At 45.8% G+C, this 27260-nt stretch overlaps 1 protein-coding gene across 3 annotated transcripts in view; it reads left to right on the top strand.

Moving 5' to 3' along the window:
- MIER2 (MIER family member 2) overlaps positions 1-27260 on the top strand; it is an 80165-nt gene that overhangs the window by 31068 nt on the left and 21837 nt on the right. For 2 of the 3 annotated variants that reach the window (XM_087922677.1, XM_087922675.1), the window contains exons 4-8: positions 2709-2837; positions 10107-10230; positions 17099-17205; positions 20093-20162; positions 21497-21648. In XM_087922677.1, coding sequence (XP_087778803.1) covers positions 2709-2837; positions 10107-10230; positions 17099-17205; positions 20093-20162; positions 21497-21648 — 582 coding nt within the window. The remainder of the gene's footprint in view (positions 1-2708; positions 2838-10106; positions 10231-17098; positions 17206-20092; positions 20163-21496; positions 21649-27260) is intronic. The other variant, XM_087922676.1, reaches the window with a different exon arrangement.

The raw sequence follows: 27260 nt of genomic DNA, 5'->3' as shown, positions 1-27260 counted from the left end.
CGAACATGGCAATCATTGAGCAAACATCATTGTTTGCTTTTGGCGGTTTTTCTGGTTTTGGGAGAAACGTCATAAATCACGGTTATGTGTACAGCTGTAAACGCTGGCCAGTGTCAATCAGAACAACTTCATGAATCAGTCAAAGTGGTTTCTTGATTCTTGATAATTTGTTTGAAAGAATATTGTCCGACTAGCTATTCATTTAACAAATGTTTCACTTAGCAAAGCTAAGTGGACTCTATTGTGGTTGTAAATTGAGGATTACCTGTAATCTGGCCTCGGTCGTTTTCTTCCATGAGCAACTCCAAACTAGACTTCCTTTTTATTCCCCTTTCTCTTTAGCCAGAGGATTCTACCACAAGAGCAATAGCAATAGCATGTAGACTTATATACCGCTTCACAGTGAGCCGGTCAGAATCGAACTTGGTGGGCAGAGTCACTCTGCAATATTGCATTCTCACCACTCTGCCACCACAGTCCTTCCTCCCTCCCTCCCTCCCTCCCTCCTACATCTTCCCACTTAGCACTTAGATTTATATAACGCTTTACAGCCCCCTCCAAGCAGTTTACAGAGTCAGCCTATTGCCCCCAACCATCTGGGTCCTCATTTGACCCACCTTGGAAGGATGGAAGGCTGAGTCAACCTTGAACCTGGTCAGATTCAAATGGCCAAACTGCAGGCAGCCGTCAGGCAGCAGAAGTACCCTGCAGTACTGCACTCTTAATTACCGCGCCACTGTGGCTCACAGGGTTGCCAAGGGTTCAAAATGTGGTTATGTGACTGCAAGGAGGGAAGTAGCCACAAGGTGGGCCCAGTATCATGTGTCCGAGTAACGCTCCCAACCAATTCAAGACTCTGAGGCCTTGGCTTGCTCAAAAATCCTCTTAATTGGGTACATCATATCGGCACGGTCAAATGTTAAGCCAACACTGAATAATTCCCTCAGTTTTGCTCTGATTAAAGAATAGATACCGTCCAATATCGCCCCCGCGTTTGTGTCACAGGTCACGTTAGCCAACCAAGCAGGTGATGACCTTCTCAGCAGTTGCTAGGACACGTTGATCTGGCCTTGGTGCTCAGGAGGCCTTTTTTGTTGTTATGTCTGGCACATATGGAGGAAGATATCCTACATTCCATAATGTACATTCCCTCCCTCCCCCATAAGTATGGCAACTAAGAAAGGAAGCCAGGAAAATATAGCTTCAGCTGGACTAGAGTCGTTTCAAGAGTTGACACCGAGTACTCCTCAATATCTTCTTCGTAAACGACTTAGATGAGGGAATAGAAGGGGAACTTAACAAATTTGCGGGTGGTACTAAGCTGGCAGGAATAGCCAACACCCTAGATGACAGCCCAAGATCCAGCTATATCTTGACAGACTTGAATATTGGGCCCTAGCTAACAAAATGAAATTCAGTGTAGAGAAAAGTCAAGTCTTACACTTAGCCAAGAAAAACCAAAAGCACACATGTAGATTGGGAGAAAACAGACTTAATAGCATAGCAATAGCACTTAGATTTATCTACCGCTTTATAGTGCTTTATGGCCCTCTCTAAGCGGTTTTTACCGAGTCAGCATAATTGCCCCCAACAATCTGGGTCCTCATTTTACCCACCATGGAAGGCTGAGTCAACCTTGAGTCTGGTGGGGATAGCCGATTTGAACAGCCGATAGTCAGCAGGAGCGGCCTGCAGTACAGCACTCTAACCACTGCGCCACAGAGGCTCTTGAGTAATAATACTAGTCTGAATAGTGGTAACTGAAAGGGATCTTGGAATCTTAGTGGACAACCAGTTAAACCAGTTAAATATGAGCCAACAGTGTACGGTGGCAGCCGAAAAAGCCAAAGCAATCCCTAAGTTGCATTAACAGAGGGATTCTATCAAGATCATGTGAGGTACTAATACCACTCTGTAAAGCCTTGGTAAGACCACACCTGAAATATTTCATCCAGTTTTGGTCACAACAATATAAAAAAGATGTTGAGACTCTTAAGTACAGAGAAGAGCAACCAGGATGATTAGGGGACTGGAAAAATGACTGCAGGAACTGGGCCTGGCTAGTCTAGTGAAGAGAAGGACCAGGAGAAACAGCATAGCAGTCTTACAATATTTGGGAGGCTGCCACGGGGAGGAAGGGGTCAAGCTATTTTCTAAAGCGCCTATAGGCCCAGGAGAGATTTAACCTAGAAGTAAGGAGAAACTTTCTGACAGTGAGAACAATCAACCAATGGAACAGAAGTTGTCTTCAGAAGTTGTGGGAGCGCCATCACTGGAGATTTTCAAGAAGAGATTGGACTGCCATCTGTCAGGAATGGTGTAGGGTCTCCTGCTTGGGCAGGGGGTTGGACTAGATGACCTACAAGGTCCCTTCCAACTCTGTTAATTTGTTAAGATTTCTGTTCAGGAAGTGGGGCAAAAGTCAGCTTTGGAACTGCGACATCAATACCTTGGGAGGGTCTGTGAGAACTTCAAACGGTTGCTGCATTACCGGTCATAACTCAAGAACTACCTGTACACAACCACAATTGAGCCCAACATGTTGTTGCTAAGCGAGACAGTTCTTCAATGAATGTTGCCCCATGCAGTCACTAAACAAATGGTTGAAAGTCGAGGACTACCTGTATGTTCCTGTATATATATATATATTGTGTTGCTGATTTGGAAGTTCCAGAACTGAATGAATATTACTCTGTCTTGTTGCTCAGAATAGTGAAATGCCCTTTGAAGAGCTCCTGGCACTGTATGGCTATGAGGCTTCTGACGCCATCTCTGAGCAGGAGAGTGAGAGCAACGATGCTACTACGCCCAACCTTCCAGACATGACCCTGGATAAGGTAGGGGGATGACCCAAACTGCCTTTGTCCGGTGGGGCGCCCAGGTTTGAGATGGATGTGTTAGAATTTGATTCTCCTGGATTTTAATTTGTTGTGTCGTTTCTATCCCGCTTTATCATTTTTACAAATAACTCAAGATGGCAAACATATCTTCCAGAATGTCCTTCTCCTATTTCCCCCATAATAACAACCCTGTGAAGCATGTTGGATTGAGAGAGAGAGAGAGTGACTGACCCACTGTCACCCAACTGGCTTTCCTGGCTAAGGTGGGACTAGAACTCACTGCCTCCTGGTGATTGGCCCAGAGTCACCCAACTGGCTTTCATGGCTACGGTGGGACTAGAACTCACTGTCTCCTGGTGATTGGCTCAAAGTCACCCAGCTGGCTTTCATGGCTAAGGTGGGACTAGAACTCACTGTCTCCTGGTGATTGGCTCAAAGTCACCCAGCTGGCTTTCATGGCTAAGGTGGGACTAGAACTCACAATCTCCTACTTCTTAAGCTGGTGTCTTAACCATTACACCAAACGGACCCTTTTTTCCTTAATAGTCATCCTAAATTTACCTCAACACAATTGCTGCTGTTCACATGGCATGCAGTGCCCAAAGTAGCAAACCATAGTATGGCTTAACATTCATAGCTGCTTCCCACAATACACCCAGCTGCCAATTATTTTAAAGCCATTTTAGCTTAGGCTAGCGTGCTGGTACAACCCACCCACACACCCCTGACTGTTTTGAACTTCCAGGGTCATCTTTCTTCTCTTTGACGTTCTTGAGTCTATCGCTCTTTTAAAAGTGAAGGACAAGCAGAATTTTTTCAGTGATTTCATAAAGAGACCTTTCTCCCGGACTGCTAGCTGATACTTTCTCCCCAGAGATGCCAAGAAAAAAACTGGGATTTGCTGCCCTCAGAAGCCGATCTTCCAACAGCGAAGAGGTGCCTGTAGTTTTTGTAGACGAGGCTTATATGTTCCTTAATAGCTACTTTTGAATAACTTGCAGACTCGCACAAAAAAAGCCTGTACTTTATTATTATTTAAGATTTAATCTTCAGTTCAATTCACAATCTGGGATTGGTAAAAATCTAACAGTTCAAGTCCTAATCAAGAACTGAAGAGCTATTAAGGTAATATCTGACTAGATAGGCAGTTCCGAGTAAGGTAGGGTGGGTTTTTTTGCAAAATCAGGATAGTCAGGTCTGATAAATTCAAAATTTCCATGTATCTAGGCAGCCCTTTGGGTATTGCTCCAAGGGCTCCTATTACTATTGTACAACCATGGATTTCTTCCTTCAATTATTATTGTTGTTACTATTGTTGTTGTTAGTCATTGCATAGTCTGCTCAGACTGGGTTTGGCATTTTTGTCTACCTATCGAGTCCTTTACTAAGGACCTGGGATAGCCAGATCTGGATGTTTGACGGTGTTACAGATATCGCCGTAGGATGGAAGCTGTCCCAAGTGAAGCTGCTTTCTGCAATTGACTAAGGGCAAATTGGTCAATACCTGTGGTGTTCAAGGGGCGCTCCAGTTGTTTTGGAATTGCCTGTTACTATTGGCATTACCCTTGCTTGCCTTTGCCACAGTTGTTCTATTTCTATTTGTAGGTCTTCGTATTTCGTTATCTTCTCCAGTTTTTTTCTCTTCTACTCTGCTGTCCCCAGATACTGCTACTATCCAAGCTTTTTTGTCTTTCTTACCAACAATTGTTAAGTCTGGGATATTACATTAATTATATTTGAATTCTAAAGTCCCAGAACAATTTAACTTCTTCATTTTCTACGACTTTCTCTATTTTATTGTCCCGCCAATTCTTGCTCGCAGGCAAACAGTATTTCTTGCAGATCTTCTAATCTCATGCACCGTTGTTGCTACTTTGTCAGGCCACTGTTTGTAGTCAGTCTTTGCAATCTTCTTGCAGCAGCACCCAACCAGGTGGTCCACTGTTTCCATAGCTTTGTTTGCCCAGGTGGCACTTACTGTCTGTTCCTGTCTTCTCGATTCTGGCTTTGTATGCCTTTGTCCTTAAGGTTTGGCCTTCTGCGTCCAGAATTAGTCCCTCAGTCTCTTTCTTCAACTTTCCTGCTCTTAGCCATTGCCAGGTCTTGTTATTATCTGCTTTCCTTGCTTTTTTTTTTTTAATATACTGGCCATGTAGTACTTTTATCTTCCCATGCCTCCATTCTGTCCTTCATTTGGTGTTTCTTGTAGGCCAGTTTGGTCTCTCCAGTAGTCAGTAAGTATTAGTATTAGTATCAGGGAGTGGGATTCTACCGGTTCAGCCCGGTTCTATAGAACCGGTAGCTCCAAAGAGCAGCTGACGCCGAACCAGTTCTCTGCAAAGATCTTCTTTTCTTTGGTTGAGCCCACCCACCTGCCCGGGCTGTTGGCTGTCCTTTATTCTTAACTGAGTTGCTTTGCGCGGCACAGCTGAGTGCCACGCGTCAGCAAAAAAAAAACGGTGATTGCTTGCAGGAGAAGTTGTTTTGTACAAGTACTGCGCGCGCACACCGCTCACTGAACCGGTTGTTATGCCCGGTAAGGGATCCCACCCCCCGATTAGTTTGGTTCGTTGCACAGTCAGCCAGATGTTAAGATTGGATTTGGCATTTTTCTCCGCCTCTTGAGACCTTCCTAAAGACCCGAGATAGGCATATGTGAATGTTTGGTGGTCTTAAAGGTCTTGCAGGATGTCAGCTGTTCTGAATCAAGCTGCCTTTTGAAATTGACTGGTGGGGAATTTGTCAGTGCTGATGGTGTTCAAAGAATGCTCCAGATTTTTTGGGATTGCACCCAAAGGCACCTATTGCTGTTGGTTATACCTTTGCTTTCTTTGGCCACAGTCGCCCTGCTTCTATTCGCAGTTCTTTGTATTTTGTGGTCTTCTCCAGTTGTTCTCTCCTTTTCTGCTGTCTCCGAGTACTGCCACGTTGACTATCCAAACTTTTTTTTGCCTTTTGGACAGTTGATAAGTTTGGGCTGTAGTTATGGCAGGTGTCTGTCAGTCTGAATTCTAAAGTCCCAGAGTACTTTAGGTTCTTCGTTTTCTATTTGTCTGTTTTATGATCCCACCACGTCTTGCTTGCAGGCAAATAGTATTTCTTGCAAATCTTCCAATGCACCATTGTTGCTACTTTGCACTGCCATTGTTTGTAGTCAGTTATTATCATTTATGATTATATACTAGATTTAGATTTATTATTACGTACTAATTCTTTCGCAGCTGATAAAATACAGTGACTACTAAGTTTTTTTGTCTAATGTGTATATATATTTATCCTTAGGAGATGACTGCAGTATTATTATTTATCCCTTCTGTTATTTTTTTAACCTCTCTCTTTTATTGGCTGTACATTTCAGTATTACTGTTATATTCTGTTGTTTTGCAAGAACACCAAGTGCTTCTGTACCAGAGACAAATTCCTTGCATGTCTAACCACGCTTGGCCAAACAAACAAAATATAAGTATATAAGTATTTAGATCAGTATTTTGCAACTTTAAGATGCATGTACATCTATACCCAGAATTCCACAGCCAACCATGCTGGCTGGGGAATCTTGGGAGTTGAAGTCCACACATGTCTCTGGAGTTTGTCAGTCATTCAGGTCATAGTTGTTTCAAAAGTGATTTTTCAAAAGACAACAGGACTGTAATTTTTTTTTTCCTCTTGAGGAAGAAAGAAAAAAAGAAGATGTTTCCCATCCAAGAAGCTTCATTGGTTCTCATGTACACATGTTTTAGAGTTGACAAGATTAAGAAACACCGGTTTAGGGACTCGCCGGCTCTAGAATAAGTCTGGGTGGTTTACACCTAGGAACAAAAAATATATTACAAAGAAAAACCTGTGTATCCAAATGACCATGTACTATACATCATAATAAACAAATAACTGAGGTAAACCACCAGCCCACATTTTTAAAGACCTGAGGGTGGACGCGATGAAGATTTCTGAGGAAATACTCCAGAACGTAGGTGCCACCAATAGCAATGGCACTTAGACTTTATAGACCGCTTCACAGCTCTTTACAGTCCTCTCTAAACGGTTTACCAAGTCATCCTATTGCACAACAATCTGGGTCCTCATTTTACCGACTGAGAAAGGATGGAAGGCTGAATCAACCTTCAGCCGGTCAGGATCAAACTCCCGGCAGTTAGCAGAGTCAGCCTGCAATACCGCATTCTAACCACTGTGTTACCACGGCTCCTGCCATCACTTTAGAAGGCTCCCTTTCTGATGGCATGGTTTAATTAAGGAGGGCCCATGTGGACTAGTTCTGCCTGATTTTATTAACCTTGTTAGGTCTGTAGAGTGACAGGTAGTCCTCAACTTATGACCGCAATTGAGCCCAAAGTTTTATGTTCTTAAGTGAGAAATTTGTTAAGTGAGTCTTGCCCCAATTTACGACTTATCTTGCCACATTCGTTAAGGGAATCACTGCAGTTGTTAAATTAGTAGCAAGGCTGTTAAGTGAATCTGGCTTCCCCATGAGCAGCGCTTGTCAGAAAGTCTACATGACCTCTGGGTACTGCAACTGTCATAAATCTGAATCAGTTGTCAGGCATCCATATGTAAATTGTGTGACCATGGGGATGCTGCAACAATCATTAAGTGTGAAAAATGGTCACATAAATCACTTTTTTCAGTGCCATTGTAACTTCGAATTGTCACTAAGCGAATTGTTGTAAGTCGAGGACTACTTGTATTTGCTCAAATCCCCCCATCACCAAATGATAGTATACACAGTAGTATTTCCTTATACACAGGAAATTCAGAGAGAGAAATTCCTCAAAGCTAAACTTTCTGACACATGCAGGAAACTATAGCCGCAGAATGGTAATCGGATACATAGTCCACCTTTCTAAGGGACTGTTTGTAGCTCAGGGTTGAACTGTGTGTCAACTCATTAAAATGTTTCTATGGTCATTTTAGAGTTGCCAACAGAAAGGGAGGGGGGAAAGGGGGTTTGAAAGAGCAGTGCGGCAGCTTGGAAATCGAAAGTGCATTCCATACATAACTTTTTCAGAGATAGTAACTAGGTGACTGAAGTTTCTGCCTCACAAAAATTTAACTGGAGAACATGATTGATGACTATTGGCTAGGGAAGTGTCCCATTGGAGGATATGAATTAGGATACACCCAAGGGGTGGGGGGAAAACCAGGGTCAGAGGTGACAATGAATTAGGTGTCTCAGAGTCGGCTATGCTCAAGCAGTGCCGGCATGTTAACTCCCAATAAATCCTTTGAAGTTTTGGAAGTTTGGCTCGTGACTCATGATTTAATTGGGGGTAACTGCTGGAATCCTGACACTGTGGGGTGCTTAGTGCCTTCTGAGCTTGGTTGTTTTCTTGCAGGCGTTTCCTTACCCAACTGGGTAACATCACCAGTGCTAGAAGGTAGTTTGAGATTTGCGCTCTGTTTATATACAGAGGCTTGCCACTACCAAGTCAGACCAGCAATCAAACACTACACAACAGACTAGGAACTATCAAGAACACTTCTACCAATGCTGACAGCGCAACACACTTGTGTATAAACAGAGAACAAACCCCACTCCTTTCTAGCACTGAATTATCTAGTTGGGTCGTGAAATGTCTGCAAGAAAACAAATGAGCTCAGAGAGCACCAAGGAGAGCGCCCACAATATACAGTTTTTCATTTTCAATGTGGAAAAGGTTCACCTGAAAACTTGTTCGATCACACTGGATCCTGATGGTTGGATTAATGTTGCTCTTTGTTCTTGACTAGGAATATAATAGTTAGTTTTGTAATCAGATGTTTATGATAGTTCCTTTACTTATCCTCATCTGTCTGTAGTCAGAGTTTTAGATATTTCTTTCTACACCAGTGTGTCTCAACCTTGGTCACTTGAAGAGGTGTGAACTTCAACTCCCAGAATTCCCTAGCCAGAATTCTGGGACTTGAAGGCCACACCTCTTCAAGGTATGGCTTGCTGGCTGGGGAATTCTGGGAGTTGAAGGCCACACCTTTTCAAGTGGCCAAGGTTGAGAAACACTGTTCTGACACAATAAAGCCTACTTCCAATTGACCAGGGAACAACCCAACAGCCTGCTTGTTCCCCTGAAAAAAAACCCACCACGCTTTAAACTTCAATTTTCAATAGCTTGAATTTAAGAAATGGAGTTAAGAGAATTGTTCACAGTCTCAAATCTGATCATGTGAAAGAGAGGCAGCTCCAGATCAAATGGAATAAGAGGAGAGGGGTCCCCAGGTAAGCCCAATAATTTATGCCACTCCTCCCAAACTTTCCAAACACGGAGGAAAAAAAAAAACACTGGAAATTCGGCCAATCTTTTGGGGGACATGATTTCATGGCTGCCTGTCTCTCAGCCCCTGAATGAAAAAAAGCAAGTAAAAATGTTTTTGGCATCTGGCTGCCAAAAAAACCTGATAATAATACTTTCCAGTTGTCCCAGTCTTAAGTGAAAAATGCTTCATCTCGTAAAAAGAAATAACGTTTTTTGTCACGTGTTTTTATCCTTCTTTTCCATCAGGGAAGAGCGGAAATAAACCTAAGTGTAGTCAAGGCACAAATTTTGGTCGCATTGGAATAATCAGATAGCCGTTGACTAAGTCTCGTCAACCCAATCTTTGACTCTTTGACTTGTCTTTTTCTTTTATTTATTTATTTATATATATATATATATATATATATATATCTTTTTCTGATTATTTTTTTTTGAAAACTATTTTATTGTTTTTTTAACAAACAAACAAACAGACAAAACATAAAAACATCAGCTCTCATCCGTACTTATGTACAAACAGTGTGTCGGTTGGTTCATCAGTTTTGTGCATTCATTTCGTAGTCATAATTACAATTACCTTACATAATAAGTCTTATTATCAATCCAAACTTATATATCCTCATATCATTATATAAAAAAAGATTTGACTATACTTTTATTCAATCATGCCTTATGAGATAACTATGATTAAAGTAATTTATTCTATAACAAATCATGTAATCATACCAATTCTATCCAAAAAAAAAGAAAAAACATTTCATAAATATCAAATACCAGAAGAAAAAAGAAAAGTGAAATCAATAATATTCCTTATTGTCTAACATTCTAAATATTCTATTTTTGTATTTCATCATCCAGCCATTGATAGAAAAGGTCCCAAATTATATAAAATTGTTTATCTTCTTGCTCTCGAATTTCAAATGTCAATCTACTCATCTCAGCACATTCCAATATTTTCTTGATAACTTCTTCCTGTCTTTTTCTGATTGTTTGAATGAAGGAGCAGATAGCAAAGGATCTACTTTCTGGAGAAGAAGAGGAGGAGACGCAGTCCTCGGCCGATGACCTGACACCTTCGGTCACTTCTCACGATGCATCAGACCTTTTCTCCAATCAGACCGGCTGTAAGTTCGATTAAGAGCATCTCTTGCACCCGCAGAGGTGGGCAAATGGAAAGATGGAGTAATTCGGTCCTTTGTGGCACACTAGGTTGCAGTTTGGTGGCTGCAACACCATTGATAAAAGAGGTTGTCCACAGCCCGCTTCCTCACACAGGTTGTCTTTGGCTTGCAACCATCCATTTTGCGACTGTTCGAAGTTAGAACAGCCCTGCCAAAAAAAAAAGTCATTGACAACTGGTCGTCCCATTTACAGTCACTGCAGCATCCCCGTGGTCATGGGATCAAAATTTGGGCGCTGGCAACCAGCACATATTTATGATGGTTGTCCCAAAGGTGCTTTTTTCAAAAGGCAACTGGACTTTCTTGTTTTTCTTTGAAGAGATTTCCCTTCTCATCCAAGGAGCTTCTTCAGTTCTGACTGGATGTTGGGGAATGGAAGGATTTATATTCCTTGCAGACAGCTGGTCATTTGCATCCTTTTTTAGAGAACCTTTGAGGCCACTTGGAGTTTTATCTTTATGTTGAGGGTCACTTGAGTAGTCCAAATGGGTGTGGAGGCTTCTTGGTTGCAGGATGTTTCCCTTCCCTGTTGAAGACAGATGCAGGCTGTTGGGAATGAGCCTGTGTTGTCTTCATCTCTATCTGAAGCGCAAATGGTTCCTGTAGTCTGCAATTTTTCTGGAAATCTGTTCATATTCCAGCTCCAGTTGAAGGGTATTCATCCCAAAAGTGTGTAGTTAAAGGTCTATGGATCTAGCACCTTTGGGACAACCTGGAGGTTTTTTGTTTTGTTTTTTTAAATAAAAATTTTATTTGGGTTTTCACAAAACATAATACAAGTAAAATTTCTTTTTTTTAAGAATAGCATGGTCCCGGGTTATCACTTCTCCATACAGACACAAATTCAATTTCATATTCATCTTTGTGTTCTATTCCATATCTTATTACTATTTTAACATTTTCTCAATAATTTTTCCCTTCCCCTGGTTTTCTCAATCTTACTTTTAATTATCTCATTCCTTCCTAAATTCAGTTATGTATATCTTTTTCTAAGTTTCAGTATCTTTCTAGTCATTATATTTATACTTTGGTCTATCCTATTTCAATTTCATATTTTCTTTTCTCATTAAACAAAAATTTTCCCTATAGTTACTAATTGGAGTATGACACCTTTGTATCTTTTAATTTTTATCCATTCAACTCTTGTTTAAACTTCAATTTATGCCTTTACAATTATAACATTCAATATAACACATTCCAATTGAATTCTTCTTGGTACATTTTTAAAATACGCACTAAGTTCTTAAAGAGAATATATATATATAACAATAATGAATAAAATATTTATTCTATTCCAATTCAGCTCTATCTTAGTTATAATCTTTGACATCTTTAACATTTCTTTTCAATAGAGTATCATACTTCTAGGAATACTTATAATATTTCCATAATTTTTTCATGTTTCTTTCATATTTCTCTTCACTTAAATTTTTATAACACATTTATCATAATTAAAATGTTCCCTTTCTTTCCTAATTTCATTCTCTCATTCTCTTTATTTCATTTATTACACATTCCATTACATTACAATGAGTATTTTATCTATCATTTTAATCACACTTGTTTCATATTTTCAAATTTCATTTCTATTTCTAATATAACAATACTATCTTATGTACCCTTGCAGAATCCCCCTATCAATTAAATCTTCACCCATTATCTCTGTGTCTTCTAAATAGGCTTATACCCTTAATCCTTGTATGTTTTCCCTGTTTCTCTATGTCCTGTTTCTGTCCTCTATAATTTCTTTTCCTTTCCCCCCTCCTCTTCTCCCTTCCCTTTTTGACCCCTTCTCTCTCTAATTCTGATTCTCTCTTCAGTAATCCTCTCTTCTGTTTCTTCCTAATGTTGTAATTACTTTTCAAACTATTCTTTTTGGGGGTTGGTCATAATTGATCATAAAATCAGGCGAAACTCACTTAACAAGTATAGTACTTTGCTTAGCAACAGAAATTCTGTGGTCGTAGGTCGAGGACTGCTCATACTGGCCTTATTCATACAGCTTATTTAACAGGCTCAAAGATTGTTCCAGCTGTCTACAGGTTGCCCTCGACTTACAACAGTTCATTTAGTGACCGTTCAAAGTTACAACAGGATTGAAAAAAGTGACTTACGACCATTATTCACAGTTATGACCGCTGCAACATCCCCATGGTTACGTGAGCAAAATTAGGGGGCTTGGTAACTGACTCATATTTATGACGGTTGCAATGTCCTGGGGTCAGGTAATCTCACTTGGCGGCCTTCTAACAAGCAGTCAATGGGGAAGCCAAATTCACTTAACAACTTGGTACTCACTTCCCAACTGCAGTGGTTCACTTAACAACTCTGTCAAGACACGTCGCAAAACTGACTTAACTGTCTCACTCAACCACAGAAAGACATTCCAGAAATATCTCTGATCTTCTTCATCCAAGTGCACATGTAGATTGTAGACCTAATAGTTGTAACTGTGAGAGGGATCTTGGAATCTTAGCGGACAACCAGTTAAACCAGTTAAATATGAGCCAACATTGTGCGGTGTCAGCCAAAAAAGCCAATGCAATCCCTAAGTTGCATTAACAGAGGGATTCAATCAAGATCACGTGAGGTACTAATACTACTCTGTAAAGCCTTGGCAAGACCACACCTGGAATATTCCATCCAGTTTTGGTCACCACACTATAGATGTTGAGACTCTGGAAAGAGTGCAGAGAAGAGCAACCAGGATGATTAGGGGACTGGAGACTAAAACATATGAAGAACAGTTGCAGGAATTGGGCTTGGCTAATCTAGGGAAGAGAAGGACCAGGGGAGACAGGATAGCAGTCTTCCAATATTTGAGGGGCTGCCAGAGAGAGGAGAGGGCCAAGCTATTTCCTAAAGCCCCTGAAGGCCAGACAAGGAATAATGGATGGAAACTGAACAAGGAGAGATTTAACCTGGAAATAAGGAGAATTTTTTTTGACAGTGTGAACAATCAACCCATGGAACAAAAGTTGCCTTCAGAAGTTGTGGGAGCGTCATCACTGGAAGCTTTCAAGAAAATATTTGTTATTTAGGGCCTTGCTCTTCTTTCTCCTTCATTCAAGCATGCTAATCGCCACTGTATTTTTCTAACCCACCCAATATCTAAGGGGCTGCCAAAAAGAAGAAAGGGGACATCCTATTCTCCAAAGCAGAGGTCTCCGACCTTAGCAACTTTTTAAGACTTGTGGACTTCAACTCTTCAAGGTGCAGCTTGCTGGCTGAGGAATTCTGGGAGTTGAAGTCCACAAGTCCTAAAGTTGGCCAAGGTTGGAGACCCCTGTTCTGAAGCACCTGAAGGAGCAATGGATGGAAACCTACCAAGGAGAGAAGCAACCTAGGACTCTGGAGAAATTTCGTGACATTAGCACAAGTTTTAAGAAGAGATTGGACAACCTTTTGTCTGAAATGGTACATAGGTTCTCCTTGCTGAGCAGGCAATTGGGCTAGAAGACCTCCAAGGTCCCTTCCAGCTTTTCTGTCATTTATTCCCATCACGTGTCCATAATAGGTGAGATTCTGCTTGCTAATCATCTCAGGATAGCGGTCAGCCTTTATTTTCTCTTGGCCCAATTGATTGACTCCTCTTGAAGTCCACGGTAACTTAGTAACCACCTTCAGATCCATAATTCAGAGATGCCTGTCTTCTTCCTCCACTAATTCTTTCTTAAACGCCCAGCTTTTGCAGGCATGCGTCGCTCCTAGGAGGACCCATTGCTTTCACTCTTCTGATCCCTGTTGTCATAGAGATATCCTCACCCTTCGCGGTCTCGCCCAAATTGGCCACTTCTGCCTTTCCTGGGATTAATCATCTTCTACATCTCCAGCGTGCCCCGATTTCTACTTCAGCCCAAGAAAACAAATCTCTCCACCACTTTTGCTTTTTTTGTTTTTGTTTTTTTCCTTTCAGCTGTGACTTTTTTTTTTTTTTTAACTTGAACATTTTGACACGTTACAAAGGTGTCTCTTTTTCAGGAGGCAAGTGGACTTTCTGTTTTTTTTTCTTGGAGGTCGTTTTCACTTCGCATCCAAGAATCTGCTTCAGCTCCGAGTGGATGGCGGGGGGGAAATGGAAGGATTTATATTGCTTGCAGTCATCTGGTCATTTGCATCCTTTTAGAAAGTGGTTGGGGCCACTTGAAAGTTGGTTTGAAAGAGGGGTCAAAGAGGCCGTTTGTGTCAAAACTGAACATCCCTCACTCAACAGAGAGGGAGAGATACAATATCATATATGTCCTGTTTACAACACAGTCCTTTCAGCAGTTCCAAGAAGGCACCACGCCTATTTGCACTACTTTACACTAGTATTTACATCACTCAGATGACCCTGAAGACACTGATAAACCTCCAAGTGGCCTCAATGTTTCTCTGAAAGATGAAAAAGAATATTATAAAATATGGGATTTATTTTATCAATGGCTAGATAAGAAAGCAGAGAAATAACATATATTGCAATATAGAGATAATAGTAAAGATGATATATTGAAATGATATGTTATATTTGATTATTGTGAAAAGAATGATATGAACTAGACATTGTAAAAACGAGATGATATGAACTGCTCGAAAAGGATGATATGAACTTACAATCAAGGTCTAATAATGGTTTGATAACAATATCAGGTATGGATAGCTGATTTATGTAATAAGAATTTTAATTCAAGTTTAGAAGGGAAGACTGTTAACATTCTGCACAACAGATATGTACCAACCAACATACTGTACAATGGAAAGATGGTTTTATTATATGTTTTGTGTTTGTGTTTCCTCTATGTTTGTTGTCAAAATAAAAAATTCTTATTAAAAAAATGTTTCTCTAAAAGGATGCAAATGACCAGCTGTCTGCCAGGAATATAAATCCCTCCATTGCCCACCATCCAGTCAGAGCTGAAGAAGCTCCTTGGATGAGAAGCAAAACTTTCTTGCCGCCATTGTTAAATGAATCACTGCAACTGTTAAGGTAGTAACCTGGTTGTTAAGTGAATCTGGTTTCCCCGTTGAATTTGCTTGTCAGAAGGTCACCAAAGGGGATCACATGACCCCATCGTCATAAATATGAACCAGTTGTCAAGCAGCTGAATTTTGATCATGTGACCATGGGGATTCTGCAATGGACATGAGTATGGAAAACGGCCATAAGTCCTTTTTTTCAGCTCCATTGTAACTTCGAATGGTCACTAAATGAACTGTTGTAAGTTGAGGACTTACAACTGTATTTTGGAGAGAAAAGACCTGTAATACGCAGGCTTCCAACCAAGTGCTCCTATAGATGTTTTAATGCAGTGGTCCCCAACCACCGGGCCCCAGACCGGTACCGGTCCGTGGATCATTTTTTACTGGGCTGCAAAGAAGTGGGCGCCGCCATCTTGTTTCGACGGCGCTTGAGAAAGTGCTTCCGGGTGAGCTTGTCGATCGTCGGTTGGAAAGTGGTGTTGGGTGCTGAAGTAATCCTCACGCCTTAGTTTCATCGAAGGGGGGGGGGGCGGCTTTGAACGAAGAGCCGTCCCAATGGCGGTGGAGTCTTGCGTTACTCAGGAGGAGATTAAGAAAGAGCTTGAAAAGCCCATCGGCCGCGAGAAGGTACAAAGGAGTTGAAGGTGGCGGGGAGAAGCGGGGGACGGCTGGCTGGCCGGTCGCTCGGCTCGCCTTGCCTTGGTCGTGCGTGCTGATGCCGGTACCGGTCCGTGGATCATTTTGTGATGCCGGTACCGGTCCGTGGGACAAAAAAGGTTGGGGGCCACTGTTTTAATGGACGAGAGATAATAGAAAGAAAGTAAACCAGGTGCAGAACACTTACAGAAATGGCACTGACAAGATAATGCAGCTGGTTTTTTCTCACCTTTTCTGAATGAGAGTTGGAACACTTTTTCAAGGAATATCCAGCCAGCCTGCCAATTGGATGGGGAGTCCAAAATGACAATGTGCAAATTGAGGGTTGAGGAAGCTTTAAAAGAGGGACATATACTCTTTTTTTTATGAAAGTAAAACGACGAACACTTTGGATATCTACTTGTTCATCTTTTTATAAGTGTTTATTCTGTCTATGTATAGAATATTCTATATTCTGGGATGTAGCTGAAAATATTAGAGCTGCTTACAATTTTGTGTGTATGTATGTTTTGTGTGTGTGTGTCTTAGAAACAGCCCATTTCCTTCACAGAGCAACTCTGAGCGATCTGCAAGTAAAATATAAAAACATAAAAACTGTGTACAAAAATAGTTATCTATAGAATAGCTATAGAACTGTTACAGAATCAATGGCGGAAGCATTGGAAGAAACATCAAGTTACAAACTGACTAAATCAAGATTAAAAAAAAAACAGAGATAATATCGACCCAAAGAGACTTGATATTTGTGACTTCATTGGTAGACAAAATAATTATCCAGCTGGACTCCAAATTGTCTTAATCTGCTTTAGAATAGTTGTTAAGTGTCCTCTGCTTTTATCGTTGACAAAACCAACTTTAGAAGAAGGAAAAAACGTGTAGCCCAGGGCTGAACTGCGAGGTCCTTGGAGGTCACTGAGCTAAGTTGTTTTCTTGCAGACGTTTCATAACCCAACTAGGTAAGATCATCGGTGCCGGAAGGCAGTAGGATTTGTTCTCAGCTCCCGTGCTCTCAGCAAACCCCATTCGCTAGTAGCACTGATGATGTTATCTAGTTGAGTCATGAAACGTCTGCACCCCCCCCAAAAAAGGCAACCAAGCTCAGAGATCACCAGGGAAAACCCCACTAAAAAAAAATAACAGTTTTCTCAATTTAAAGCAGAAAGAGGTTATCTTGTCTTTCTTTTTCCCCCTCAAGCTAATTTTGTGGCAGATGGAGACAAGGCTCCCTGTTCCTCCCCTTGTGCTTCCTTCTCCGCTGAAGACTCGGAAGAAGATTCCATCGCTCCTAATGACTGCAAGAAGGTAAGGCTTTGGCATCCCATAATTGTCATCCCTCATTAGCACAGCTGCCTGAGGGGTACGGTGGCCTAGAGGTGGAGTTATCAGACAACAGATAATGCACTGAATAATAGAACCTTCAGTCCTAAGGGAGGTTCGGCTGTGCTTAAAAGCAGAGCCGAAGATCTAAAGACTAGCTAGAAAGCAAGAAATCCAATGATTTCCTGCTTCCTAGCTAATCTAAATCTCCCGGCACAGCAGAACAGCTGATGGTCAGAAAAAGGAAAAATAGCAACTTAGTAGGCAAGTTTGCCGGGTAAAGAGTGAGCGGGCGGGGAGGATTCCCACGGGCCATGTGGGCGGCGCAGCCTTGTGTTTCTGCGCAGACCGTTTTAATTGCTTTGTGGGGGGTGCTCTGGGGGTGAGATTTCTCTGCGGCCCACCAAAATTTTCTCAGGGCCCACCAGTGTGCCAGGGCCCACCGTTTGGCGACTGTTGATTACAGATAGTCCTCAACTTACAACCATTCACTTAGTGACTGTTCAACGTTACAACAGCATTGAAAGCATGACTTAGGGCCGTTTTTCCACTCTTATGACCGTTGCAGCGTCCTCGTGGTCACGTGATCCAAGCTTCAGGCATGTATTTATGACAGTTGTACTGCCCCGTGGTCACGAGATCAACATTTGCGACCTTCCCAGCCGGCTTCCGACAAGCCAAATCATCTGGGAGAAGCCAGATGTCAAGGTTTCAAGTGATCCCTCTCCAGCAATAAGAACTCTGACTCAAGAACAGTTTATCAGGACATATCATATTGGCACAAGCGTGGTGGGAAACTAGCTCTTAAGTTCCCACCGGTTCTGCACCCAATTAAAATAAAAGTTTGTCACTGCTCTGACCCAGCCTTAGCAGAAGTAAGAGACAGACTCCTTGCCACGGAAAACCCCTCTTTAATTTACCTCTTGTGAATGAATTGGCATTCACCCACCAAAAAGTCCAGACAATAGTCCTTCAAAGAGCGAACGCCAGCAACAGACCTTATCAGTTGAAAGGCTGCAAATTAAGTTCTGGCAAGCAGAACGAAACGCTATGAGCGAAATCTTTGAACTGTTGTCTCCTACGACAACTACTCCCCTTTCTTTCTTTATTCCCCCAGCCAGGGAAGGGCCATTCAGGGTCCCCGTGTGCTTTGCTTCCTGAGTCGACTCCCTGACCTTCGTTGTTCCCCTCTCCTAACAGCTCTGTGCATACGTGTGTCTGGAACAGGCCTCAGCTGTTCTTCCTCCTCACTCATATCAGCCTTCGAAAGCAACTGCCTCTCCGGTGGCTGGGAAATGCCAGATGGTCCTGGCTCTATCTCTGCATCCGAGACAGAGCACCCATCAGAGCCTTCCCCAGACTCCAGAACTGGCCCAAGTTCCACCCCAATCCCCTCATCATCCAATTCTGCCGCCAGCTACGCTGGCGGCTGACAGGCCATAACAGTCTCTCCCCCTCCCCAAAGTCACCAGTCACATGATCCAATCAGCTTACAGTCCAGTTGCTAGGTGACCTCAGTCTCCACCTTCTGAGCACCTGCAGAAATGTCCTTGATTCCCAGGGGAAAGAATTTGATTTTGGGTTCAGGACCCCAGCTATCTCTATACCCCCTCCCAATCCCTGCCCCTCAGCGCCAGTCTGTGTCAGCCCCGAAGCAATGTGAAAACTAAACTCTCATAGGAAAGGCTGCAGGGCAGAAAATTGCTGCAGTTAGGCCAACTTCAGGGCTGACCCCTGATTCGTTTAAAAACTACATGATTCAGATTAAAAGAGTTGGAAGGGACCTTGCAGGTCATCTAGTCCAACCCCCCGCCCGAGCAGGAAGACCCTACACCATTTCTGACAGATGGCAGTCCAACCTCTTCTTGAAAGCCTCCAGGGATGAAGCTCCCACAACTTCTGAGGGCAACTTCTGTTCCATGGGTTGATTGTCCTCACTGTCAGAAAGTTTCTCCTTATTCCCAGGTTAAAACTTTCCTTGTTCAGTTTCCATCCATTAATTCCTTGTCTGGCCTACAGGCACTTTAGAAAACAGCTTGACTCCCCTTCCTCCTCTCTGTGGCAGCCCCTCAAATACTGGAAGACTGCTATCATGTCTCCCCTGGTCCTTCTCTTCCCTAGACCAGCCATGCCCAGTTCCTGCAACTGTTCTTCATATGTTTTAGCCTTCAGTCCCCTCATCATCCTGATTGATCTTCTCTGTACTTTTTCTAGAGTCTCAACCTCTTTTTTGTAACAACTTAACCACTGCAGTGATTTATGTAACAGCTGTGGCAACAGAGGTCCTAAAATGGGACAAGGTTTGTTTAACAACCGTCTTGCTCAGCCACAGAAATTTGGGGCTCGGTTGTGATTGTAAGTTGAGGATTACCTGCACCACTGAAGCTTCCCAGGCAGAGATTTCAGTTAAAGGAAATGTGTTTCCCTTGAGTGGCTGAGGCGCTGATCTTGTCGATCAGAAAGGTCAGCAGTTCGGCAGTTCGAATCCCCAGCACAGCGTAAACGGAGTGAGCTCCCTGTTCCTTGTCCCAGCTTCTGCCAACCTAGCCGTTCGAAAGCATGTAAAAAAAATGCCAAGTAGAAAGACAAGGACGCCTTTGGCGGGAAGGGGAGAGAGTTCCGTGCGCCTTCGGCGTTTAGTCGCGCCGGCCACACGACCGCGGAGACGTCTTCGGACAGCGCTGGCTCTTCTTCGGCTTTGTAACGGAGATGAGCAGCGCCCCCTAGAGCTGGAAACGACTAGCCCGTATACGCACGGGGAACTTTTACCTCTACCTGTCCCTTTTGCAGATGGAATTTAGCCACTCCATCCTCAAAGATGATGTCCTTCCGCTTATAACACCTACGCATTTTACTTTTCCACCCCCTTCAGGAGATCATGTTGGGACCTCAGTATCAGGCCGTTGTCCCTCTCTTGCACTTGAACAGACAGGGGGAAAAAGGTGAGCGGTTTTTCTCTTGCGTGGAGCCTTGTCGCTTTAGCCTTCGGCAGTGCCGTATGGGTGTCTTTAATCTCTCTTCCTAGAAGTTAACCTTCAGGTCCAGGGACTGCGCAAATCGGGCTGTCCTTGGACAAGGCCAGCTGAGGATTTGGGAGTTCTGGAAAAGCAACGAAATAGTCCCTGTGGGGAGAAAAAAAAAAGTGAAAATTGCCATGTTTTGCAGACAATTAAAAGAACAGGCCTTGTGGCTTGAACACTTTGTCTTCTTCTTTGCAAACCTATTTTGAGTTTTTCGTTGAGGTTCTCACACCAGAGTTAAAGTGCTGAATATTTGTCACACAATTGTCATATGTTGCAGCCAGAGTCTAGGACTCAATTTGGTTGAGCCCAGTTTCCTAGGTTCCTTGGAACGGGAATGGAGAAATTGCTTGCTTGCTTATTTCCTTATTTATTTGGTTTCTATCTCCCCCCCTTTTTTTAATCTTATAAGTAACTCAAGGCAGCAACCATACCTAATACTCCTTCCTTCTCCTGTCTTCCCCACAACAATACTGTGAGATGGGTTGGGCTGAGAGAAAAGAACTGGCCCAAAGTCACCCAATCAGCTTTCATGCCTAAAGCGGGACTAGAACTCACCATCTCCTGGTGATAGGCCCAAATTCACCCAGCTGGCTTTCATGCCTAAAGGCGGGACTAGAACTCACCATTTCCTGGTGATTGGCCCAAATCACCCAGCCGGCTTTCATGCCTAAGGCGGGACTAGAACTCACCATCTCCTGGTGATTGGCCCAAAGTCACCCAAGTGGCTTTCACGCCTTAAGGCAGGACTAGAACTCACCGTCTCTTGGTGATTGGCCCAAAGTCACCCAGCCGGCTTTCATGCCTAAGGCGCGACTAGAACTCAACATCTCCTGCTGATTGGCCCAAAGTCACCCAGCCGGCTTTCATGCCTAAGGCGGGACTAGAACTCAACATCTCCTGGTGATAGGCCCAAAGTCACCCAGCTGGCTTTCATGCCTAAGGCGGGACTAGAACTCACCATCTCCTGCTGATTGGCCCAAAGTCACCCAGCCGGCTTTCATGCCTAAGGCGGGACTAGAACTCACCATTTCCCGGTGATTGGCCCAAAGTCACCCAGCCAGCTTTCATGCCTAAGGCGGGACTAGAACTCACCATCTCCCAGTGATTGGCCCAAAGTCACCCAGCCGGCTTTCATGCCTAAAGGGGGACTAGAACTCACCGTTTCTGGCCAGGACTTTAACCACTACACTAAACTCTGGGTTTAGTCTCTCCCTCTCTCTGTGTCTCTCCCTCACTCTTGTTTTTTTATCCAGTCTATGAAAATGATGACCAGTTGCTGTGGGACCCAAACATCCTTCCGGAGAGGGAGGTGGAGGAATTCCTCTTCCGAGCCATCAAGAGGAGATGGGATGAAGTCTCCAATGCCAGGCTTCCTGAAGGAGAGATGGTGAAGGATAACGAACAAGTGAGTGTTGTGTGGCTAAGGCTCCCCATCACGAGGGAGATGGCCGCAAGGGAAGTGCTGATGAGCGGTAGGAAGATTAAGGAATGAGTTAATTTAAAAATCCCGATGCCGCCTCCAACCTCCCCTCAGCAGAGAAGAATACTAGGGCAACAACAACAACAACAAAATAATAATAATAGATTAGTCTTTCCTCAAAGGTTTTTCAGCCCTTGCAGTGATTCTTAACATTTGCGCAAAAGAAGTGACCAGGTCAGACGAAACGTTAGCTACTAGATGCAAAAGCTGGCAGGTGCTTGTCTGGGGAAGGTGTTAGCTAGCTGAGTCATGGAGGAAAAAAAGACAACCAGCTCAGAGAGAGCCAAGGACCGCAGAGATTAACCCTGAGCTGCAGATGTTCTCTCCCCTTGGAGGGAAGGATGTTTCTAAGCCCTGCCAAGATGTCAAGGTCTTCATCATCAGATGCGCAATGGAAGGATCCTTGATGCTCTCTAAGCCTGGTTCTTTTCATGCAGATTTTTTTATTACCCAAAGATCTCAGTGCTGGAAGGGAATGGGGGGGGGAGGTGAAGGAAGGGGAGGTGGTGGAGAAGGGTGCCATGGAGGTGGAGGACATGGAGGAGAACATGGAGAACATGGAGAGGAGGAGATGTGGTGGAGAAGGAGGACATGGAAGAGGAGAGGAGGAGCAGGAGAAGGACATGGAGGAGGAGGAGAGGTAGACAGGAGGAGGACATGGAGATGGAGGAAGGGGAGGTGGAGGACATGGAGGAGAACATGGAGAGGAGGAGGTGTGGTGGAGAAGGAGGACACGGAAGAGGAGAGGAGGAGCAGGAGAAGGACATGGAGGAGGTGGAGGAAGGGGAGGTGGTGGAGAAGAAGGACATGGAGGAGGTGGTGGACATGGAGGAGAACATGGAGAGGAGGAGGTGTGGTGGAGAAGGAGGACACGGAAGAGGAGAGGAGGAGCAGGAGAAGGACATGGAGGAGGTGGAGGAAGGGGAGGTGGTGGAGAAGAAGGACATGGAGGAGAAGGAGGTGGTGGACATGGAGGAGAACATGGAGAGGAGGAGGTGTGGTGGAGAAGGAGGACACGGAAGAGGAGAGGAGGAGCAGGGGAAGGACATGGAGGAGGAGGAGAGGTAGACAGGAGGAGGACATGGAGATGGAGGAAGGGGAGGTGGAGGACATGGAGGAGAACATGGAGAGGAGGAGGTGTGGTAGAGAAGGAGGACACGGAAGAGGAGAGGAGGAGCAGGAGAAGGACATGGAGGAGGTGGAGGAAGGGGAGGTGGTGGAGAAGAAGGACATGGAGGAGAAGGAGGTGGTGGACATGGAGGAGAACATGGAGAGGAGGAGGTGTGGTGGAGAAGGAGGACACGGAAGAGGAGAGGAGGAGCAGGAGAAGGACATGGAGGAGGAGGAGAGGTAGACAGGAGGAGGACATGGAGATGGAGGAAGGGGAGGTGGAGGACATGGAGGAGAACATGGAGAGGAGGAGGTGTGGTAGAGAAGGAGGACACGGAAGAGGAGAGGAGGAGCAGGAGAAGGACATGGAGGAGGTGGAGGAAGGGGAGGTGGTGGAGAAGAAGGACATGGAGGAGAAGGAGGTGGTGGACATGGAGGAGAACATGGAGAGGAGGAGGTGTGGTGGAGAAGGAGGACACGGAAGAGGAGAGGAGGAGCAGGAGAAGGACATGGAGGAGGAGGAGAGGTAGACAGGAGGAGGACATGGAGGAAGGGGAGGTGGAGGACATGGAGGAGAACATGGAGAGGAGGAGGTGTGGTAGAGAAGGAGGACACGGAAGAGGAGAGGAGGAGCAGGAGAAGGACATGGAGGAGGTGGAGGAAGGGGAGGTGGTGGAGAAGAAGGACATGGAGGAGAAGGAGGTGGTGGACATGGAGGAGAACATGGAGAGGAGGAGGTGTGGTGGAGAAGGAGGACACGGAAGAGGAGAGGAGGAGCAGGAGAAGGACATGGAGGAGGAGGAGAGGTAGACAGGAGGAGGACATGGAGATGGAGGAAGGGGAGGTGGAGGACATGGAGGAGAACATGGAGAGGAGGAGGTGTGGTAGAGAAGGAGGACATGGAAGAGGAGAGGAGGAGCAGGAGAAGGACATGGAGCAGGTGGGGAGGTAGACAGGAGGAGGACATGGAGGAGGTGGAGGAAGGGGAGGTGGTGGAGAAGAAGGACATGGAGGAGAAGGAGGTGGTGGAGAAGGATGCCATGGAGGAGGAGGAGGTGGAGGACATGGAGGAGAACATGGAGAGGAGGAGGTGTGGTGGAGAAGGATGACACGGAAGAGGAGAGGAGGAGCAGGAGAAGAACATGGAGAAGGTGGAGAGGTAGACAGGAGGAGGACATGGAGATGGAGGAAGGGGAGGTGGAGGACATGGAGGAGAACATGGAGAGGAGGAGGTGTGGTAGAGAAGGAGGACACGGAAGAGGAGAGGAGGAGCAGGAGAAGGACATGGAGGAGGTGGAGGAAGGGGAGGTGGTGGAGAAGAAGGACATGGAGGAGAAGGAGGTGGTGGACATGGAGGAGAACATGGAGAGGAGGAGGTGTGGTGGAGAAGGAGGACACGGAAGAGGAGAGGAGGAGCAGGAGAAGGACATGGAGGAGGAGGAGAGGTAGACAGGAGGAGGACATGGAGATGGAGGAAGGGGAGGTGGAGGACATGGAGGAGAACATGGAGAGGAGGAGGTGTGGTAGAGAAGGAGGACATGGAAGAGGAGGAGGAGCAGGAGAAGGACATGGAGCAGGTGGGGAGGTAGACAGGAGGAGGACATGGAGGAGGTGGAGGAAGGGGAGGTGGTGGAGAAGAAGGACATGGAGGAGAAGGAGGTGGTGGAGAAGGATGCCATGGAGGAGGAGGAGGAGGTGGAGGACATGGAGGAGGACATGGAGAGGAGGAGGTGTGGTGGAGAAGGAAGACACGGAAGAGGAGAGGAGGAGCAGGAGAAGAACATGGAGGAGGAGGAGAGGTAGACAGGAGGAGGACATGGAGATGGAGGAAGGGGAGGTGGAGGACATGGAGGAGAACATGGAGAGGAGGAGGTGTGGTAGAGAAGGAGGACATGGAAGAGGAGAGGAGGAGCAGGAGAAGGACATGGAGCAGGTGGGGAGGTAGACAGGAGGAGGACATGGAGGAGGTGGAGGAAGGGGAGGTGGTGGAGAAGAAGGACATGGAGGAGAAGGAGGTGCTGGAGAAGGATGCCATGGAGGAGGAGGAGGTGGAGGACATGGAGGAGGACATGGAGAGGAGGAGGTGTGGTGGAGAAGGAAGACACGGAAGAGGAGAGGAGGAGCAGGAGAAGAACATGGAGGAGGAGGAGAGGTAGACAGGAGGAGGACATGGAGATGGAGGAAGGGGAGGTGGAGGACATGGAGGAGAACATGGAGAGGAGGAGGTGTGGTAGAGAAGGAGGACACGGAAGAGGAGAGGAGGAGCAGGAGAAGGACATGGAGGAGGTGGAGGAAGGGGAGGTGGTGGAGAAGAAGGACATGGAGGAGAAGGAGGTGGTGGACATGGAGGAGAACATGGAGAGGAGGAGGCGTGGTGGAGGAGGACACGGAAGAGGAGAGGAGGAGCAGGAGAAGAACATGGAGAAGGTGGAGAGGTAGACAGGAGGAGGACATGGAGATGGAGGAAGGGAGGTGGAGGACATGGAGGAGAACATGGAGAGGAGGAGGTGTGGTAGAGAAGGAGGACACGGAAGAGGAGAGGAGGAGCAGGAGAAGGACATGGAGGAGGTGGAGGAAGGGGAGGTGGTGGAGAAGAAGGACATGGAGGAGAAGGAGGTGGTGGACATGGAGGAGAACATGGAGAGGAGGAGGTGTGGTGGAGAAGGAGGACACGGAAGAGGAGAGGAGGAGCAGGAGAAGGACATGGAGGAGGAGGAGAGGTAGACAGGAGGAGGACATGGAGATGGAGGAAGGGAGGTGGAGGACATGGAGGAGAACATGGAGAGGAGGAGGTGTGGTAGAGAAGGAGGACACGGAAGAGGAGAGGAGGAGCAGGAGAAGGACATGGAGGAGGTGGAGGAAGGGGAGGTGGTGGAGAAGGAGGTGGTGGACATGGAGGAGAACATGGAGAGGAGGAGGTGTGGTGGAGAAGGAGGACACGGAAGAGGAGAGGAGGAGCAGGAGAAGGACATGGAGGAGGAGGAGAGGTAGACAGGAGGAGGACATGGAGATGGAGGAAGGGGAGGTGGAGGACATGGAGGAGAACATGGAGAGAGGAGGAGGTGTGGTAGAGAAGGAGGACACGGAGAGAGGAGAGGAGGAGCAGGAGAAGGACATGGAGGAGGTGGAGGAAGGGGAGGTGGTGGAGAAGAAGGACATGGAGGAGAACATGGAGAGGAGGAGGTGTGGTGGAGAAGGAGGACACGGAAGAGGAGAGGAGGAGCAGGAGAAGGACATGGAGAAGGTGGAGAGGTAGACAGGAGGAGGACATGGAGATGGAGGAAGGGGTGGTGGTGGAGAAGAAGGACATGGAGGAGAAGGAGGTGGTGGAGAAGGATGCCATGGAGGAGGAGGAGGAGGTGGAGGACATGGAGGAGGACATGGAGAGGAGGAGGTGTGGTGGAGAAGGAAGACACGGAAGAGGAGAGGAGGAGCAGGAGAAGAACATGGAGGAGGAGGAGAGGTAGACAGGAGGAGGACATGGAGATGGAGGAAGGGGAGGTGGAGGACATGGAGGAGAACATGGAGAGGAGGAGGTGTGGTAGAGAAGGAGGACATGGAAGAGGAGAGGAGGAGCAGGAGAAGGACATGGAGCAGGTGGGGAGGTAGACAGGAGGAGGACATGGAGGAGGTGGAGGAAGGGGAGGTGGTGGAGAAGAAGGACATGGAGGAGAAGGAGGTGCTGGAGAAGGATGCCATGGAGGAGGAGGAGGTGGAGGACATGGAGGAGGACATGGAGAGGAGGAGGTGTGGTGGAGAAGGAAGACACGGAAGAGGAGAGGAGGAGCAGGAGAAGAACATGGAGGAGGAGGAGAGGTAGACAGGAGGAGGACATGGAGATGGAGGAAGGGGAGGTGGAGGACATGGAGGAGAACATGGAGAGGAGGAGGTGTGGTAGAGAAGGAGGACACGGAAGAGGAGAGGAGGAGCAGGAGAAGGACATGGAGGAGGTGGAGGAGAAGGGAGGTGGTGGAGAAGAAGGACATGGAGGAGAAGGAGGTGGTGGACATGGAGGAGAACATGGAGAGGAGGAGGCGTGGTGGAGGAGGACACGGAAGAGGAGAGGAGGAGCAGGAGAAGAACATGGAGAAGGTGGAGAGGTAGACAGGAGGAGGACATGGAGATGGAGGAAGGGGAGGTGGAGGACATGGAGGAGAACATGGAGAGGAGGAGGTGTGGTAGAGAAGGAGGACACGGAAGAGGAGAGGAGGAGCAGGAGAAGGACATGGAGGAGGTGGAGGAAGGGGAGGTGGTGGAGAAGAAGGACATGGAGGAGAAGGAGGTGGTGGACATGGAGGAGAACATGGAGAGGAGGAGGTGTGGTGGAGAAGGAGGACACGGAAGAGGAGAGGAGGAGCAGGAGAAGGACATGGAGGAGGAGGAGAGGTAGACAGGAGGAGGACATGGAGATGGAGGAAGGGGAGGTG

This window comes from Pseudonaja textilis, chromosome 1 (genome assembly GCF_049901715.1).
Source record: "Pseudonaja textilis isolate UNSWEBS1 chromosome 1, rPseTex1.2, whole genome shotgun sequence".
NCBI classification, from domain to species: domain Eukaryota; kingdom Metazoa; phylum Chordata; class Lepidosauria; order Squamata; family Elapidae; genus Pseudonaja; species Pseudonaja textilis.
This window is presented reverse-complemented; position numbering and strand designations above follow the sequence as displayed.